Consider the following 18,534-nt stretch of genomic DNA (forward strand, 5'->3'; position numbering starts at 1 on the left):
GACAGTGCAGTATCACTAATGACAATTTCCTTTAGGATCCAGTGAGGGCCCTGTTGTATTTAGTGGTAGGCATATCGATAGGCAGACCTTGTTCCAGACAGTTTATAATTAAATGGCCATGTCACATGAAGGGTAAAAGAACAGAAGCGGAAGTACACACATTTTAAAGATGTGGAAACTGACTTGCAAGGTGATGGAGAGATGGTAAAAGGGGTACATATCTTGCATCTGAGATAGGAGACAAGCACAGTTGTTTGTGAGGTAAATAGTGCCTAAGGCCTGAGATTGCCTAGATCTGGATCAGCTCCTGGGCTGAGGATGTTGCTGAAGACATCTTCCGATTTCCCTGTCCTGTGAACACCAGTGCTGGGATTTTTTTCCGTAGATAAGATAGCAATAAAAAAGGTATGAGCATTGCTATACTGATCCCTTTATCAAATGGATCTTACTTGTCACTGAAAGTGGACCTGAAATCATAAACTACATCCTGCGCTACTGCTGGGGATATTCTTTCTTGAAACCACTTTGCTCTAAGTGTGCAGCTACATGGGGACAGCTCACACATGCCCATTTGTATTTATGTAAAGGCCCTTGTCTGCTGTCCTCAGAGCACAGGGGGGACTTCAAGTGGACCTGAACCATCTTGCCAAAGCTTTACAAAACTTCTGCTTCAAATGAGAATAATCCAGGGGTTTTTCCAGTGTAAAGAATTATCTTGGAGATGGTGGCAATGGAAAGACATTGCTTTAGCTATCAGACTGTCTGAGAAATTCTTGAGGTTCTTGAGAAACTGCATGGACTCCAAGGAGTGCTCACGCCTCCTTCATGCTCCACTGACTTCCTGACAACCCAGAAAGTATGGGAGACATTTTTTCTCACTTTTTTATGTCCTCCAGTAGCTATGCCTCTCCAGTCACAAAGGGTTCTTGCATGAGTAAACACTGATGAAAGCAGGGTGCACAATATAGGCATGGATTTAAGACCAACCTTCATAACCTTCAGAGCCCATCACCTTCTAGCATGGCTGCAGAGCAGAGAACAGTATCTGCCTCCTTTTGTCCCATCACCCTGACTTGCAAATCCTGATTTTTGTTCGCTTGTCCCAAGTTCTGTGTTCTGACAGAACAGATGCATCCTAACATGTGCAATCTCCTGACTGATGCACAAGGCAAAAAATAGCCAGAGTTCTCTTTCAAACTGAAGTCCAGACTTAAACTGCAGTCGAACCAGTTACACCAGGCAGATTAAGTAGGTCATCAACTCCTTTCCCTGCGATCACAGGCATCATACAGTCCCATTTTGTAAATTTTCTAAGCTACATTTGAGAAGCAGTTGGATTTCTAGCCCCCACTACTCTTGTTGGAAAGCTGTTCCAGAATCGAATTGCTCTAAATCACTAGAGCCTTATTCTGATATCCAGTAAAATGTATTCTTTGACTGTCTAAATCACCTTGTTCTCATGCCAAGGCTGGCCTTTAGTTTAACAGTTTTTTCCCCTCTTGGAGATTTGTTCCTCTAAAGTATTACAGACAGCACTCCTATCCCCTTTCAGCTTTTGTATTTCTAGGTGCAACAGGCCAAGTTCTTTGTCCACTGCCATAAGGTAGACTTTCTGTTCTTCCTGTTGCCATAGCACCTCTTCTCTGTGCCTGTTCCAGTTTGATTTCATCTCCCTTCCTGTGAAGGACCCAGATTTGTATCCTGCATTCCCACTCTAGGCTTACAAAACCCTTCTTCTACCCTGTTACTCTTTACAGTCTTCCACATACATGGTGTTTGTATTGAGTATGTGTATGACACGTGTTGGGCAGCCAAATTACAGACTTGTATGACAACAATGAACAAGCTGCTGTATAACTAATGAGCACTGAAGTCCCAGTAATGCTGCAGGATGTAGTGAATACAGCAGCATAAAAACCTAGAAAAAAATTTAAAAATAGAAGTTTAAACTTAGGATCAATATTTATATTATTTTGAATTCTGTTTTTTGAAATAGATTAGTAAATGTCTTAGACAGTGAAACCTAGCCTATTCAAGCTTGCTGTTACTGTTTTGCTGCTTACTGAATCTATAGCTCTCGATGCCTCTTTTTCTGAACTGTGTGTGTAGACTGAAGGAATCCAGATAAGGACCAAAAGCAAAGCCTCACTTCACTAAGCCCAGTGGCAGAATGACCAGTTGCCCTTACAGTATGGGAATCTCACCCTGTGTCTTGAGATGGTGCTGAGATGGTCATGTCTTTGAGTGGTGCTCAGTGTGGTCCTCGTTAGGCACCATTCTGGATTTGAAGGGAAATGCTGCATTACTCATCAGTCTTCTGCTTTACCCTCCTCATATAGAACATGCTTATGACATGGCGAGGAAATCAGTTTACTTCCAGAGTGGTCAGTGTGGTTTCCTTCTCTGTTTCCTTGTAGAACATGATCTTAAATTACTACGAATACAAATTCTAGCTGTATTGTTATTCTTCTCTACAGTCTTGATGGTCTATTTACACATGCTGAAGTAAGTGTGGAATGAAGCAGGCAAAGTGAGACAATCCTGCAGAGGCTTGTCTGATGCAAAAATATTCGCCTTGTAGAATGCCCAGTGACCATTTATAGAACTGTGACATATGCAGTTAGGTTATTCTGCTGGCCTGTGAAGCCTCTAATTCAATTTTTTAGTCACACATACATAAACAAAGGTTTCTGTTTTCAAAATGCTCATCTATTGAAGTCTCAGGTGTTACAGGAAATTGCCATGCACTCTCTTGCTTCAGTTTTCTTGCTTTGGTGTCAATCTGCATGTAAAATAAGGTGAAATCTTAATATCGTGAAGACATGAACACAGTTCTTGGGCTTGACAGCAGGGAGAAGCTAGTTAGCTGGTGTATGTTGCTCACGCTTTATATTTTAGCTAACACAGTTGGAATAAAACTCTTAAGAGTGTATTCCCCCTTCGATGCACATCTGTAATTCCTCCTAACTCACACTGAAAGTACATGGTAGAATAAACTATCTAGTGCAAACACTGCATACCCCATGCTGGTGGCTTATGCAGCTCCTGGTTATTTGCACAATGGGTTTTTGCCATGTTCCACACAGAGATGATGTAAGGAGAAAGAAAAGCACGTGTTCTCCCTTTAATTTTTTTTTACCTGACAAAATTCTAGTCATAAAGATATTGTGGGGATGCCCTCTTTGGGCAGTAATTTTGTTTAGTGCTGTGATTTATTGTGGCTGTGAAAATACCACAGCATGTATAAGTAAATTTAAATACACATTTTCAAGATCTTATTACAAAGACCAAGAATAATCGCTATCTGCTTTTACTGCTAGTGACTGCTAATTCAAGCCTTGCAGTGCCCCATTTGTTGAATTATTACTGTACACATAGTGTAATCATGCATTGTTGTAAAAGGGGGAACCCTTCATAAAAGGTGTCAACTTGTGAAGTATATGTAATATATATTACAATCATGATGTTAAATACATGAAACAAACAGCTGAGTGTCAAAATAATCTATCTTTACAGGGAAACACAGTACAAACTTTGTTAGCCGATACGATCCCAGGTTTAACAGCTGGATACAACTTCCACCCATGCAAGAGAGGTAAAAACCTGCTATGTGTTTTTCAATTTCTGTTTTCTCATCCTAGGAGCAGCTGAGGTTTGGCTTAGTTCTGGGAGTAAGGAGGCCTATAGAAGTATTGAAAGCACAGATAAAACTGCAGCATGCAGTTGTGGCCCATTTGTCTCCTAATTTTTAAAACTTTTCAAATTCAGAACTCCAGATGCCAAGTCCTGCAGTGCTAACTCATGCAAAATAGCCATGGACTTTATGCAATTACTGGTTGCCCGAGTACGGTCTGAAGGATTTTCCTGAAGTCTCCATAGTGTCCTGTCATGTTCCCTGACTGAAGTGTCATGATGAGTTTGCAGTAAACAAGCGGTAATTACAGTCAGATATCTTAGAGAGAACTGAAACTTTCATATGTTGACTGCATCCTGTTTCACCACACCAGCTATGAAAAGCTCTTCTGAACATGTCTCCACTTGTCAGAGGACTCTTAATCCTAGGTGGTCTTTGAGTGAAATTGCTGTCAGTAAATGCATATTAGAGAAGCTCATGTTTTAATCTTGCTGTGTACCAAGGAGCAAAGGTGGATGGAGACTTGAGCAATGACTCATAAAGATGACGTAAACTTAACTGTGGATCTTAAATCCTACCCTGACAGGAAAAAATCCTGTAAACCTGAATAATTGTGCACATTTGGTAAGAAGAACCTCAAAGGCAGAAGATCCAAAGTTACAATGTTGTTTGAAGAAAACATTCAGTGTCCTTCCTTCAGTTCAACACTCATTTTCCCTTGGATCTCATGTACAAAAGATCTCACAATGTCTCCCTCAAATGATTTCTTTATTCTATGTCAGTATAACAGTTCTGGGTTTTTGTTGACTGTCTATACTATTCAGGTGTTTGGCAGTCATAAACATACTGAATTCAGTACAGCCTTGTGATTCAGGGTGTATCTTACGAGATGCTTGGAAATATGGCTGTCTTCAAATTTCCAGGGGTGAAATGTCAGTCTGCAGAATTTCTGAAGGACCTTTGTTCAAGATTCAGTTTAATTGACCTAAGTCCGTACTTTGGCAGCACGAAGCCTTCTCCCTCATTCCCACCAACCCTGTGGGATAACCTTCACAGCTGTGATTGTTTACTTTAAAACAGAGGGATACCTTCCCCTCTGCTTCAGCTTCCTAGAGTGAGTCACCGCCGGTTTAGGTGTTGGCATGGGGGAGACAGGTGGTGAGCATCAGATTGGGCATCACCATGCAAGTCATCCCTTCTGAGGTGAGAGACTGACTAGGAGACCAACTGGTGTTTGTATGGAGCCTGGACCTCCTCTGTGGAGCCTAATCTGAGTCCTGATTAGGTCCTCTGGGTATCTCCAAGCCAAATTCCTGAGGGGTGTTGGCAGCTGGCTGAGCAGTTGGGTTTATTTGGCTGACAAACTACAGAAAGCAGAACCAGGCAGCTGAGGGTTGGAGAAAGGAGGCAGTAGGAATTTTTCCACCTCCACATTGGCCAGTTGTGTTTCCCTGGAAAACCGTGTGGCAGGTGATTGGCCTTGTGCTCTGGTGGAAGCTGCTACCTTCAGCCAGGAGGCCAAAACTCAGCTGTGCCCCGTGCTCCTGCCCCTAATAAACTATAAGGTATGAACACCACAGCTCCTTGCGGAGGGACTGAAATACAATGGTCCACTCATACATAGTTCCTTCTGCCTGGGGCTTTGCTATGACAACGTTAATTGTCACCTCTTTTGTTCAGGATACAAAGCTCATAGCCTTGCCCTTTGTTTTTCTTTAAAGGCTCCTAAGCAGTAGGGCTGTAGCTGGAAAAAGGAGATTTTACACTCGCTCTCTAAAATGTTTTTGATGGTTTGTTTGCCTAGTCCTAATGACTTCCTCAGAGTTTTTACAGCTTTCAGAGGTATGGACTGGCCCAGTTTGTAGAAGATCATGCAAATAAGAGTGAGCTTTTATGCAGTTTTCTTTCCCAGCTCCTTTAGTGAGATAAAGTTCCCATTAAAGTCACCAGGCTATTTTCCCCCTGCTAGGAGTACAGGGTCATGCCCTGTCTCTGCTGGCATAATGCAGGCACCATTGACAAGACAGACTGTTAAATGGGTTTTTCTGAGTCATTATGGTCCATCAAGTCAAAACCTATTTAGGAATTTTAGTCTGAGAATAATTGGCTGGATAGACTATAATAGCTCCTTTGAAATGACTGCTAGGTAAATGTGGGACTCGTTCACATGCAGTATATTCTCGAGTCAAACATCTGTATGAAATATTTGATAAGTAAACTTTTATCTCACATGCCAAAATCCATACCTGATTGATTTTACTGTGTGAGCTATAAAGAAAAGTCTAATCCCATTATGGATTCAATGTCACCAGTGTATTTTCTTTAAAGCCAAGTTTACTTTCTTTTCATTTGAAGAACATCTCAAATATAGATGCTTTTGAAAAGTATGTACTGTTTTCAGGAGTTTGTTGTTTGGAGAACCAACAAGTGACTCATAAGCTTTGGAACTACACATCTGCCTGATGATGCCATAACAACAGGAAGGTTTTTGCAGAACAGTTCAGTTAGACTGTGATGCAGTCTTTGTAGCAGCTGTATCTGAACTTGTGGTGCGAGCCTCAGCCGGACACCTCAGTCAGAGCTGTTGCACTTTGCCAGCTCAACACAGAGCTTTTCAAGGTGTGTGGAGCAAAACAGCATTTAAAACAACTTGCTTTTTCTTACATTCTGAGTTAAAAAGTGTTGTTTGGAGACCAGCAAAAAGCATGGCATTGTATCAGGTTCCGAAGAAGTGGAAGTGAGCAGGTCAGTGTATTCTCTGAGGCTGAGTGAGCTGAGAAAAGGCACAGAAAAAGAGATAAAATTTTCACATTTTATTTTTTATCTTTGACTATAATAATAGTAATGCCAACCCCTGTTAAGATTATTTATTTTTTAAAAAGCAAAGCATGCACTCTATAAGGGACTCTGAAATCAGGTGCAGATACTGCAACTATCAGTAACAGCATTGATAACTTTAAACCTCAGACTGGTAGTTCTATTTGGTGTTTCAGGGCATAAATTCATCATGTGTGAAAATCATGAGGAAAATCTTCCCTTTTATAGGTGTACACTTGAAAGGAGAAGTTGGTTGGGTTGATGGTTGGGTGAAGGGGTGGGAAGGAAAAGCATTTAGGAGACCAGTGAACATCGAGTATTTCCAAGTCTGGAGAAAATCACACAATAATTGTCTTATTGTCCATATCCTGAGGTACATTCTAGTTATCTCATTAGAATGGATAGTGTTTTCTCAGTATTGAGGGGAAAGTTGCCATGCAAAGATTGCTGTATTATAGTTTAATCTGAATCATATTTTGCAGCAGTTTAAAAGTCATCAGTTGACAGCATGCCTTTGCACACTGTAACAGCATGCCCTTACACACTGTATCACTGAAAACTAAAAAAATCCCAGAAAGCTTAAAATATTTGTGACAGAAGCTGAGTGAATGTTCACATCCAAGCAGAAGAGTGAAGTATGCTGATGCTTTCATTTTTGCTCCTTATAGTGACACTGTGTGGATGAAATCAGGAGTACACATACAGAATATCATCAGTGAAATCCTAGTTAAGAGAATAATGCATGCAAGTTGTGTCCACCTCTGTTCATTAAACCTGAACTAAAAAAGAAAAGAAAGAAAGAAAAGAAAAGGCAAAACATGCCAAGAGCAGTTTGTTAATGGGCTCACCAGAGAAGGTGCTCAAGGACAGAAAAGTGGATGTGGGAGCACTGACAACAGGCATCCTCTGGTTTTGTGACTTGTGGTTGCTGGACACAGGAGAGTTGAAAAATGTGTACCTGCCTATGCAGGCTCTCATGTATAACAGGAGGTGACCTCTGCAGCTTTTCCTACTTTTGGGGGCAACTGTGGGCTGTGTTGCCTCAGGCCCATCACATATTCTCAGAAAGCTTATACACACTTGATTGCCGGTAACACCTACAGCCTCTGTCAAATTAGAGTGAAATCAGTCAGCAGGGGTTTTTTTAGGAGACAACAGCAGGCAGATATGGGTACATGTACAGTGTAATCAAACTAGCTTTGTTTCCATAGAATATCAGGCTAAAAACATAGATGCACAATTTGCTGCCTGACCATGCGGAGCAAAATATGCCATCAGCTTCTATCTGCCCACTGACAGATAAATTAAATGGTCTTTTTTAATTCATCAGTTGATCTGGAGACACTTGCCAGTATTCCTGTCCTCCTACTTCCACGGGTTTTATCAGAAGTCTTCCCTGTGGTATTGTTCCCAGCCCACTCAGAAAGGGGCTCTGTCCCACACCGTCCAAGTTGCCCATGTGCAGGCAGGGTGAAAGCAAAGAAGTGAACAGGAGATGTTCAGTGACCCTGGCTGGTGAGGAGCCCTGTGCATACCAAATTAAAAAAGTAAGGTCAGAAACGAGCCTGATGCATCAAATCTGTTCCCTGAATGCCCAGCCAGCCCTGCTGCTTCTATGGCTGTATCTCTTGGTGTCCACTTGACTTCTCTTTCAACTTACAAACCACCTGCCAGTCTCAGACACTTTTAACTAAGAAGAAGACTTCTCCAAAATGTTAAAGGATGCTACAATTTTTGTGAAAATAGGTAGCTGTGCAAAAGAGCAAGATCTTATTCCTGCCTTCTCTGAAGGAAGTGCTCCTGAACATGCCTGGCTAGATGTCAGGTTAGGGACAAGGCACACCAGACTTTGCTAGCTCACCTGGTCATGGAATGGCTCTTGGGAAGCATGGGAAGGAGCTGGACGTACCAAAGCTGTTCATTAAGGTTGCTGTGCTCTGTGTGTACCCCTGCTCATCCAAATGCTTTGCAGAGGTCTGCAAGTTCAAGTCCTTGATGGTGCAGGTGATCATCAAGGCCCCAAGACTTAGTGCATGATTCAGGAGTGAAATATGCAGCTGCTCCCAGATTTAAATTAAGGCATCTGGGCAGAGACCAGAGTGCATTGAATCAGCCACAGAGCAGGGTTTGGCAAGCTACAGCCACACTTCAGAGTGCCTGCTTTTCAGGAGCTGTCAGAGCTACACTTTGCTGTGCCTGGCCTGCCTGCTCATTGGGCTCCCATGTCATTCTGGTTTCACCCAGGAGAAAATCTTATGCTGGGGACTGACAACTCTTGTAATTCAATCTTTTGTACAGCTCTTCATTCTAGCCCATCTGTGCTCTTTTGCAGTTTACTTTCTCATGTTATTGCAGCTTGAAATAGAAGGTCTCTACTCTAGCAAACCTTCCTGGTACTGAATGATCGAGGGTGCTTTCCCTGAGAGTAGATTACACCAACCATCGTCTCTCAAAATCATCTACTGCTCAATTTTTACTTCAGCAACAAACACTCGCCATAATTTTGGAGGCATGAGGAATACAAACTGATACACGCACGACAGTCCTGGCCAGAGGACTTAATTCTTTTCCTACACACCTGAGTTGCATGTAAAAGCAGACATGTGGCCAAAACTTTTCTCAGGGTTAGTTGGATGGAGACAGACCTCATTTGAGTTAAAGGGTGGAAATGTAGTGTTGTGGCTAGCATAAGGAAAGTTGTTCTATTTGCAGTACTGCAGAAAGAAGAAAAAAATGATAATTGAAGAAAAATTTTGATGATGTGGTTCTCTTAGTAAATTGGGAACAATGACCCTTGAAGGACCATAAAGAAAGTGAATGTCAAGATAATTTATTATTGTTACATTATCTACCTCATTTTTCACTTTGTCTTACTGAGTTGTTATATCCCTTACAAGGTAATGCCCCATACATTAATGAGCACCTTTTTATCTTTCATGGGTGTGAAAAAGCAACAAACAGCTTTGAGAAGGGGTATTTCCTGGCAGTTTTGTGTGTGCCTAATTGTTTTGACACAAAAATGAAGTATTTTCTTCATGTGGAGTATTGTGTATTTGCTTGGCAAAGCAGCCAGAGTCTCTAGGATAGCTGTAAGCATGTGAAGTTCCTGGACACTTCTCTCTGATGCAGCATGTGAAGGAGCAGCTCTCTTAGTTCAGGGAGCCAGCTGGAGAGGGGAAGGAAAATGTTTGACACGGCTAATTGGTTTGTTGTTGGCTTGTTTTGTTGTGTTCTGCCCTGTCCTCCAGGAGAGCCAGTTTCTACGCCTGCCGCCTTGACAAGAACTTGTACGTCATCGGTGGAAGAAACGAAACTGGCTACTTGTCCAGCGTCGAGTGCTACAACCTGGAGACAAACGAGTGGCGTTACGTGTCCTCGTTACCACAACCCCTGGCAGCCCATGCAGGAGCCGTGCACAATGGCAAGATATACATTTCAGGCCAGTGTCTTGAATAATTCCTGCCGTATGACAAGAAAACCACCATCAAAAATCCCCAACAAACCGCAGAATCCCAAAACCGGAGAGGTAGATTCCTGCAGCAGCACAGTGTTTTTATTTATATTAATTAACTGATGTGTATTTACTTTGCAGGAGGTGTTCACAATGGAGAATACGTCCCCTGGCTGTACTGCTATGACCCTGTGATGGACGTCTGGGCCCGAAAACAGGACATGAACACAAAACGAGCAATCCACACTCTGGCTGTAATGAATGATCGACTGTATGCCATTGGAGGAAATCATTTGAAAGGTCACATTTTTAACAGCGAAAAAGTATCTCAGTGTCCCACGTCTCTGATAAAGAGTATTTTTGTTGGACAGTCACTGTTAAATACATTAAAAGCCAAGCAACACAATTTAACAGGACACTTGAGCCAGCAATTTTAAAAACATTTTATGCAAATTATTTTAAAATTATAACAGTACATTAAATATATGAGTAATGAATGCTTTAGATAATAAAAATGGGAGCTTCCATTACTCAAAGGCATGGACAATTTGTCATTACCAAGAATTCAATGAAACAAACAGATTATTCTTTGACCCAAAAGTACCAGCAATATTTTCCTCTGTAAATCATTTTCCAAAGTGTGCAGTTAAAGAGGGCTTTATTCAGAGCAACACACAAAAAACAAGCTCCTGATTTAATGAAAGAAAAAAAAAGCAAACTTCCAGCCATTAAATGTTAGGACTAGTCTCTTTTAATCCCTTTTTAGTATTAAATGTAGCTTGTTTATTATAATTCTTTTTAGATGTCTCTTGTTTCCATCTTTTGAAAAGGTCTCATATTAAAATAACTATTGCTTAGGCATCTGGTATTTTTATCTTAATACCTGTATGTCATTGCTGTTAAAGATGCTTCTTAATCCGGCCACTGAGAAAAAGCACACCTCCTGCTCCTTCATCCCACGATAATATTTGATAGTTTATATTCACTTTCTTTCTCCATTAATGTTTAAAACAAAAAAAAAAAAAAAAATAAAAGACTCCCAACAACAAAAGAGAAAATCATCATATAGAAGAAAAAGTTTAAAATGTGTTAACTGCCAGTAAGACCAGGTCATGGGTTCCCATGACACTGAAAAGCCACATGCTGCTTTTGGAGATCTGAGTGTCTGTGGAGCATGCAAGGGACAAAGTCCCAGATGTAAATTTTCCCTGATAAACAGTACTGGTGCATAAACCCTGCAGGCAGGTTCAGTGCTGCTGTGCCTCCACTCCCCACCCCCAGCTGTGATGGGTGTTCATGGACTGCACCTTGTAAGGTGAAGAGGGCAAAAGCTGCTTGCACATGAACACCTGCAAATTTTGTAGGTTTCAGTGCTTCACGGTGTTGGCTTTTCTTCCTACAAAAGTAAAACCTGTCACAGCTCTCCTCAAGCTAAAGCACATGCTTTGGCTTGCAGAGGCTTGAATTGCTTCCATTCTGCCACCTTTTTTTCCCCACACAGTTTCACCTACTTCTAATAAGCCTTGCATTTCTGCCTCTACAACTTTTGTCCTGGGTGCTTTTGTTATGCTTGAACTGCTCACTGTTGTGAGAGGTATTTAACATCCAGGTTTCTGGAAAGATGTGGCTGGCTGGTAAAAGGACTTTTGGGAAAAAAAATGATTTCTCCTATACAGTGAAACAAAAGGAAGAACTGCAAGGACGGGGAGGAGGGAGGGGACTGAAGTGTGGATGAAATGTTAAAAATTCTCCATTGGCAGGGAATAGCAGGGCTCCATGGCAAAGTCCCCCTTTCTAAAGCTGAACTGTGAAGTAGTGTTAGCTGTGCATTTACCACATCACAGCTAGTCATGTGCATACTGCAGTTTGTTATAGAGGATTTGACAGGTTCTAGGTGCACAATGGTGACCTTTTAATGGCCTCTTGAAACCCCTAAAGCAGAAAATAATTTTTTCATATTATTATGAATTATTTCATACTATTTCATTCCAGACATAAATAATACTGGAGCAAGCAGCTCCCTTGTGAAGTGCCAATATCACCAAATACCCTTTTTTACAGAAAATCTTACCTCTCTTTGCTGTCATACATTGAAGAGAAGACAGAAGGGTTAAGAAAAGCACTTCAACATATTAAGAAAGCCATACTTTTAATGCAGTGCTCTGATAAAGAAGGTAGTTTGAAATAGGAAATTGCCTAAATATTAGAGCAGGAACAGGGACTCCTGTATTCAGTGTCTGTGTTCAGCTCACTTAATTCATATTAACTGATACAGCTTGAGAATCTTGAGCTGAGGCCCCTCTGCCCTTTGGTGATCAAACAGCAGCAGTTGCTTGGAGCATGTTTTGGCCTACCAGGGAAAGATGGGGCCACCATTTTTGTGGTTACATTTTTTTGTTACCTTAAAGACCTTACCCCAGCTGTGTGCTTTAGGGTACACCTTAAATGAGCTGGAAAATTGAAACTGGTCCTGCACATCATGTCCATCATGCTAAGCACTTTGTCCTTTCAGAACCAAGTGGCATCAGTTGTCTAAGCTCTCCCTGGACTTTTTAGACATTGATTTCTGAGCGAAATTCAATCCATTCAATTTTGAATAGATTGGATCTGCTGAAGTTTGAGAAAAACTGCCAGGACGGTCTTTTTCTACGTGTTCAAACTTGTATTAGCGCTGACAGAAAAGGAAGAATTTTGTTTGAATCTGCTTGTGTCATTGATAATTTATTACTGAGTGTTTCCTGATGTGGTCAGGATTTATATGGACTCATGATTTGTAGAAGACTGTAGCACTAATGGTAAAAACCTTCAACAGATTTATTTGAATTGAAATAACGAAGCATTCGTGTTACAGAAGTTGGCTTAAATGTATATGAAAATATTTTTTAGAAAAATGTTTGAAAATTGTAATAATATAATTGTAATTGTCATTTAATAAATGTAATATATTCATTTAAATAATTCATTTTTAAAAATTTAAATTTTACTTATTTCATGTATAAGTGAAATTACTTATTAGTAAAATAAGTAACACAACAGCGTGTCATAACACGTTCTCTTTTCTTGATGCCCTCATCCAGGTTTCTCCCATCTTGACGTAATGCTTGTGGAATGCTACGATCCAAAAGGTGACCAGTGGAATATCCTGCAGACTCCCATTCTGGAGGGTCGCAGTGGCCCTGGCTGCGCAGTCCTGGATGACAGTATTTACCTGGTGGGAGGCTACAGCTGGAGTATGGTGTGTACCTGCTTTCCACAATCACCCTTCTGTTCCTTCTGGGTTCTTGTGTCCATATAATATGTAGATAGAATGGAGAGGAGAGGGGAATTAGCTACAGGGGCAGCTTCGGGTTAGTTTTCAGCTTGTGGAGAGCATGGAGTGTTTTTTCACCTTTGTGCTTCTCCATTTAGATAAGTTATTATTACACTCTATTCACTGATATGGAGTAATTTGAAAATCAGAAGGAATTTGGAAAAAGTGACTGATGGGACTATATGCTTACAGTTCTGCTTATGAGGTGCTTGTAAATGAGACTGATTTTCAGCAGCTGGTTGCTGAAAAAATCAAAACCTCTTAAAGAGCTTTTAAGTTAGAGTGGCCTTGAGTCACTTTCAACTATCTTTAGAGCTGATGTGTGACTTTGTGGATTTTACCAAAGCCACATTTGACATTTTGACACATATGACATTTTGTTCTACTACAGGGAGCCTACAAATCTTCTACTATTTGCTATAGTCCTGAGAAAGGGACCTGGACAGAACTGGAAGGTGACGTTGCGGAGCCCCTTGCAGGACCCGCGTGTTCGACCGTGGTATTGCCGGCCTGCGTTCCGTACAACAAGTGATGGGCCGGGAGCACTGACACGAACTCTGAGTGCATTTGGGAAAGTGATGACGGGTGACGTAAATATTTTATTAGAACAGAATTCCTGTTAAAACAAAGCTACCATAATTGACCCCTCATTCCATATTTATGCTTTAGGAGCAAACTAAAAGAAAAGAAAAACAAGCGTTGTCCCATCTCAGATAGGTGCCGGTGTCTTATGAAGCAAGAAGCTAAAACACACCGAACATTACATGCTGACAGACTGCCATTTCAGACTGATTTAAACTTTTCCTGCTGCAGAGACACTCCTCACATTAAATTTAACTTAAAAAAAAAAAAAAAAAAAGATGGCTAACTGTTCAAATAGAGCCTGAAGAGACAAGATCAGTATTGTGCATTGTATCTACCTGCATGTGATCTGTGTTGAAGTCATGAGGATGTTGTTTTCATGAATGTTTCAGAATTCAAATAGTGAAAAGCTCACACTGCATTGCAGAATTGTTTCCTCCTCTGTAATCCTAACCTACAACTACTTCATATGCTCTGCAAGCAACACAGCATCAGAAGATTATAAAAGGTAAAGAAATATTCAGTTTTTGCACAGCTTGGCAACTAATACACTCTGCCTTCAAAGTCCCCATGTGCAAGTGCAGCAGAAAGCAGACTACAATGAAAGCTATGCTTTACAGAGCACTTCTTGCAATAGCAGCTTAGGGATTAGGATCAAATTCTTCTAATCACACTTGTGTAAAATCAGAGTCATTTCACTGAAATCACATGGAATGACTGGTTCTACATTAGTATAACAGAATTTGGATTCTACAGCTTAAAATCTGACTTTGTAAAGTAAGTTATTTCTGTGACCACTTAACAAAGCACCAGAAACCTTACTTCCTTTTCACTAATCTGTTAGATATCAACATCTGTGCAAGTTCTTTCTAAAGACTGCATTTAATCATAACTTTATTGCTTGGGACTCTGAAATGCTTATGCACATTTTTGGAGAGACACTGGTAAGTAGTTAAGGTAGTCCTGTGTGGTTGATCTTAAGATGCACTCTGAGAGAGTTTTAACTGTTGATCCAAAGTAATATAAGGCTAGACTTTCCACTGCCTTATAGACTGTGTAATTATTTACACATTGCAAAGCGAGTTCAGAATGCTCCCACACAGGATCAGTAGTATTTAGGACTTGCCTCATGAAGTCATAGTTGCTTGCACAAATCAGACCGTCTATGTGTTAAGCTTATGTCTTTCTGTCCTGGCTTTGCAAAAGCAGTGACAAAATCTGAGCCCGATTCTTCATCATCTTGCAATTAACAGACATAATCATTTGCACCTCATTAAAGTATGTGCATAATTCTTCCACTGTGGCTTACTAGTGCTGCATCCATTACTCTCAGGACCATCCTCTTTACTGGTGTAAACTGACATTGCTCCATTGAAGCCAATGGATGTACTTTATGTCAGCTAAATATCTGGCCTTTAATTTGCCTAGTTGTAGCTGGCTGCACCAGATAAAAGGCAAAGGACACTCCAATCCTGCATTTTCAGCCCTGCACATACAACAGGACTTAATGCTAGTACATTAAGTAAGGAGCAGGCAGCTACTGGAGGTTGGTTTCTGCTGCAGAGGCAATAGATGGGAGAAAGACTTCATTATTTGCTTTGCAAAATAGAAAAAGGGTGAATGTACACAGAAATTACACTATATATTGATGCTTGAGAGCAATATAAATAATGGAGAGCAAATATCATGGAACTGTTTCTCTCTGGCATCAGTCCAGTTTTATTGCAACTCCCTTGCTTGCAGTAGAATTACACAACTTGTAAAATTGGAGTAATGCAGAAAAGACTGGTACCACACAAATGCAATAATCCAATTGATGAGGTAGCTGCACACCTGGAAAAAATGTTTAAACAAAATAATTATCTGAAGATGCTAATATTTGAATGTGCCCTTGGGGAGTTTTCCAGTGAGCATCACTAAGGAACTCATAAAAGTGGAGTGTATATCCTGAAATCTCAATCCATTTCTCCTACATAGTGCAATCTTAGTTGGTTTTGTATTTATTTATATTGTTCAGATCCAAGGGATCCCTTGTAAAATATATTTGGTGCAATCATGACTTTTTTTTCCTTTCCTGTTGAAAGTATATAAATATAAATATATATAAAAAAGGAAACTGTTAAGATACTAAATGAGGAAACCTTGTATGACATTTAAAAGGTCTGCCACTGAACACTGACTGTCACCTGTCTCTACTAAAATGTACCATTTCTAAAGGATACTTCTTGTCCTTTCAAATGGTTCCTTTTTTTACCAAGGTAATTTAAAGATTTATGAGGACTGTATCTAAATCTTTGTATCTATCAGGAAGGCATGACCAAGGAAAAAAAATGCTAACTAAATAAGTCACACAAAGAATGTAAATTTTGTACAGTACTAGACTGTGTAAATGAAGCTTGCTTGTAGGGGAGAAACTTTAAATAAAACTTTATGTACTAATTCAACTGTCTGCCATATTCCTACTTATAAAGTGTATGTATAAATAATATCTACATTAAATTCTTTGGAACTTTTTTTATCCTGTAGATGTGTGAACTTCCTTTGTTTTCTGGTGTTACATAACGGCCTCATTGTTTTCCAAGTGTCGTAACTCAGGGCTTGTCAGTGCAGTGACTGCAGTGAAACACGGGTCTGTAGTGAGGCAGTCTCCCCCTGAGCACAGTGCCTGGCCTGGGAAAGCAGCACCTCTTTCCAGCAGGGAAAGCTCCAGCCCCGTGCCTGCTCTCAGCCCAGTGCCTTGCACTGCTCCCTCTGTTCCTCTGTCCCACAGTAAGTGAAAAGGACTCTGCTTTGTTTAGCCCAGTCTTGCTTTGGGCAATTGAGTGCTTGTTGTGGCAACTTCATACCTCTTCAAAATGTTCCTCCCATGGAAACTGCCCCTTCTAACTATGGGTATTTCAGTTCCTGGAGGGGATGTGCTGGCATGGGCGTGCTGTAGAGGAGTTGGGACAAGAGGTATTGCCAGGCTGAGAAGGCGAGGTAAAAGCAGGAGGTTGTACCAGGAAGCAGAAGCACCATCAATGCCAGTTACTATTCCTGTATTGTTTATTCATGCCTAAAAACCTTTGTCAGGGACCAGATCCTGCCTATGCAAACCAGGGGGGTTCACTGAGCAAACTGGCTCCTGTGTTTAAAGCAGGTGTGAGCTGTACTGGATAGCACTAAGATAGCACAATTAATAGAATTCTTTCATTAATGAGTTTATTTCAGCAGAGGAAGGATGGGAGATTTATGCAGGTTTTTCTAAGTAATGTGGGAGGAGGATGAAGAGGAGAAGCTGGAAGCAATGGAGATATGATTTAGAGAGGAAGGGAACAAAGTAAACAAAGGGGAAAACCAGAAAATGAGATTATGCGAGGAGAAAGTGGGAAATTTTTGAGGATCAAGAGCACAGAAAAAATCAGGATTAATGAGGAAAGCAAAGATGGTTTTTGAGAAGCACATTATCAGAGCAAGGCTGGAAAAAATGAGAGGAAAGGCAATACAAATGACAGAAGAGAAACATAAGAAAATTCAATACAAGACAACATGAGATAAACATGAAACTAACTAAATAAGCCCTTGGGTGATGGTATTCAGCTAATCATTTTCAGTGGTCAAGCTGCCAAGCAGAGGGATAAATCAGCAGAGTACTTAGCTGTTGCAGTGTTCAAGCTTTAATGCACAGACTTCAGCACAACAAAACCTGTCAAAGAGATGCCCAGTGACACCTCTCTGCAGGGCCTGGGCTGTGGCAAACACCCAAACACAGCCTGCACCTCTGACAAGGGAGGAGAGCTGATGCTGGTAGTGGGAAGCACAAAAAGAGCAGACGAACCACAATTCCTGGTCCCGGCTGCATTGGAGGGAAGAGCCCTGTCCTTTTCTGATTCTCTGATGAGAGTCATCTTTGGAAGTTGGACACATGGACTATTCCACAGTTCTCTTTATCTGCTGTCCTTCTCCATTTCCTTTCTCCATGCTCAGAATGGCAGACTTGCCTAGGTACTTTCGCGGAGCGGGACCTGGAGAACAACAGGTTGGTGACTGAAGGTATTTCCCTGACCTTGAGCTATGGTCCCATCCACTGGCTGAGAAGTGTGAGAAGACTGATTTGCTGGTGACTTGCAACCTGTACCCATGCCCTTAAAAATGACAAAGACGGCATTTGAAAAATATGCTTTTTATTAATTACGGTGCTGTCTTCGAAGGTACTCTGCACCCACCTCTCAAGCAATGCCACCTCCCTGGCATCGCTTTCCCTCATGTGTTTGTCCCCCTTTCTGCTTTTCATACTATGATTTCCTCTGCTAGCTGCATCTGTGAGCCAATTTCTGAGAAAAATCCATGCCAAACCTCATTATATGTACTGGTTTCTATTGTATTATAATCACTCATCAATAAAGTACTCTAGTTCCCTTGCTTTTAAGGGAGAGACCACATTTCAATTTAAATAAAGCTTTCAGGTACAGACAAAGGAAAAATAAATCCAAAGCAGTGCTCAAAGGCAAGGTAAGTGCCAATGCACACACTCCAGGGCAGTTTTAAGATACATGTTTAATTTCTGTTATTAGTGCAGCAGTGGAAAGGAATCAGCGTTTCAGCCTCTCAGGTCCAGTCCAAGGAAGCAGTGACGGCAGCACTGGAGGTCAGAGTGGTTTGCAGGAAGGGAAAGCACGCTAATGAATTCTGGAGGGCTTGTAATGCCATAAAAGATTCAGTTAATCTGCAGCATAGATGTTGATCAGCGAAACTGAACCT

The 18,534-nt window shown here is 41.0% G+C and overlaps 1 protein-coding gene across 3 annotated transcripts in view; it reads left to right on the forward strand.

The window, feature by feature from the left end:
- Positions 1-16,319, forward strand: part of KLHL14 (kelch like family member 14) — a 61,148-nt gene extending 44,829 nt beyond the window's left edge. For all 3 annotated transcript variants that reach the window (XM_063394819.1, XM_063394818.1, XM_063394817.1), the window contains exons 5-9: positions 3,517-3,595; positions 9,700-9,890; positions 10,044-10,202; positions 12,980-13,137; positions 13,604-16,319. In XM_063394819.1, the coding sequence (XP_063250889.1) occupies positions 3,517-3,595; positions 9,700-9,890; positions 10,044-10,202; positions 12,980-13,137; positions 13,604-13,744 (728 nt within the window). In that variant the 3' untranslated portion in view covers positions 13,745-16,319. The remainder of the gene's footprint in view (positions 1-3,516; positions 3,596-9,699; positions 9,891-10,043; positions 10,203-12,979; positions 13,138-13,603) is intronic.
- The last annotated feature ends 2,215 nt before the right edge of the window (positions 16,320-18,534 follow it).

Source organism: Prinia subflava, chromosome 1 (genome assembly GCF_021018805.1).
Source record: "Prinia subflava isolate CZ2003 ecotype Zambia chromosome 1, Cam_Psub_1.2, whole genome shotgun sequence".
Taxonomy (NCBI): domain Eukaryota; kingdom Metazoa; phylum Chordata; class Aves; order Passeriformes; family Cisticolidae; genus Prinia; species Prinia subflava.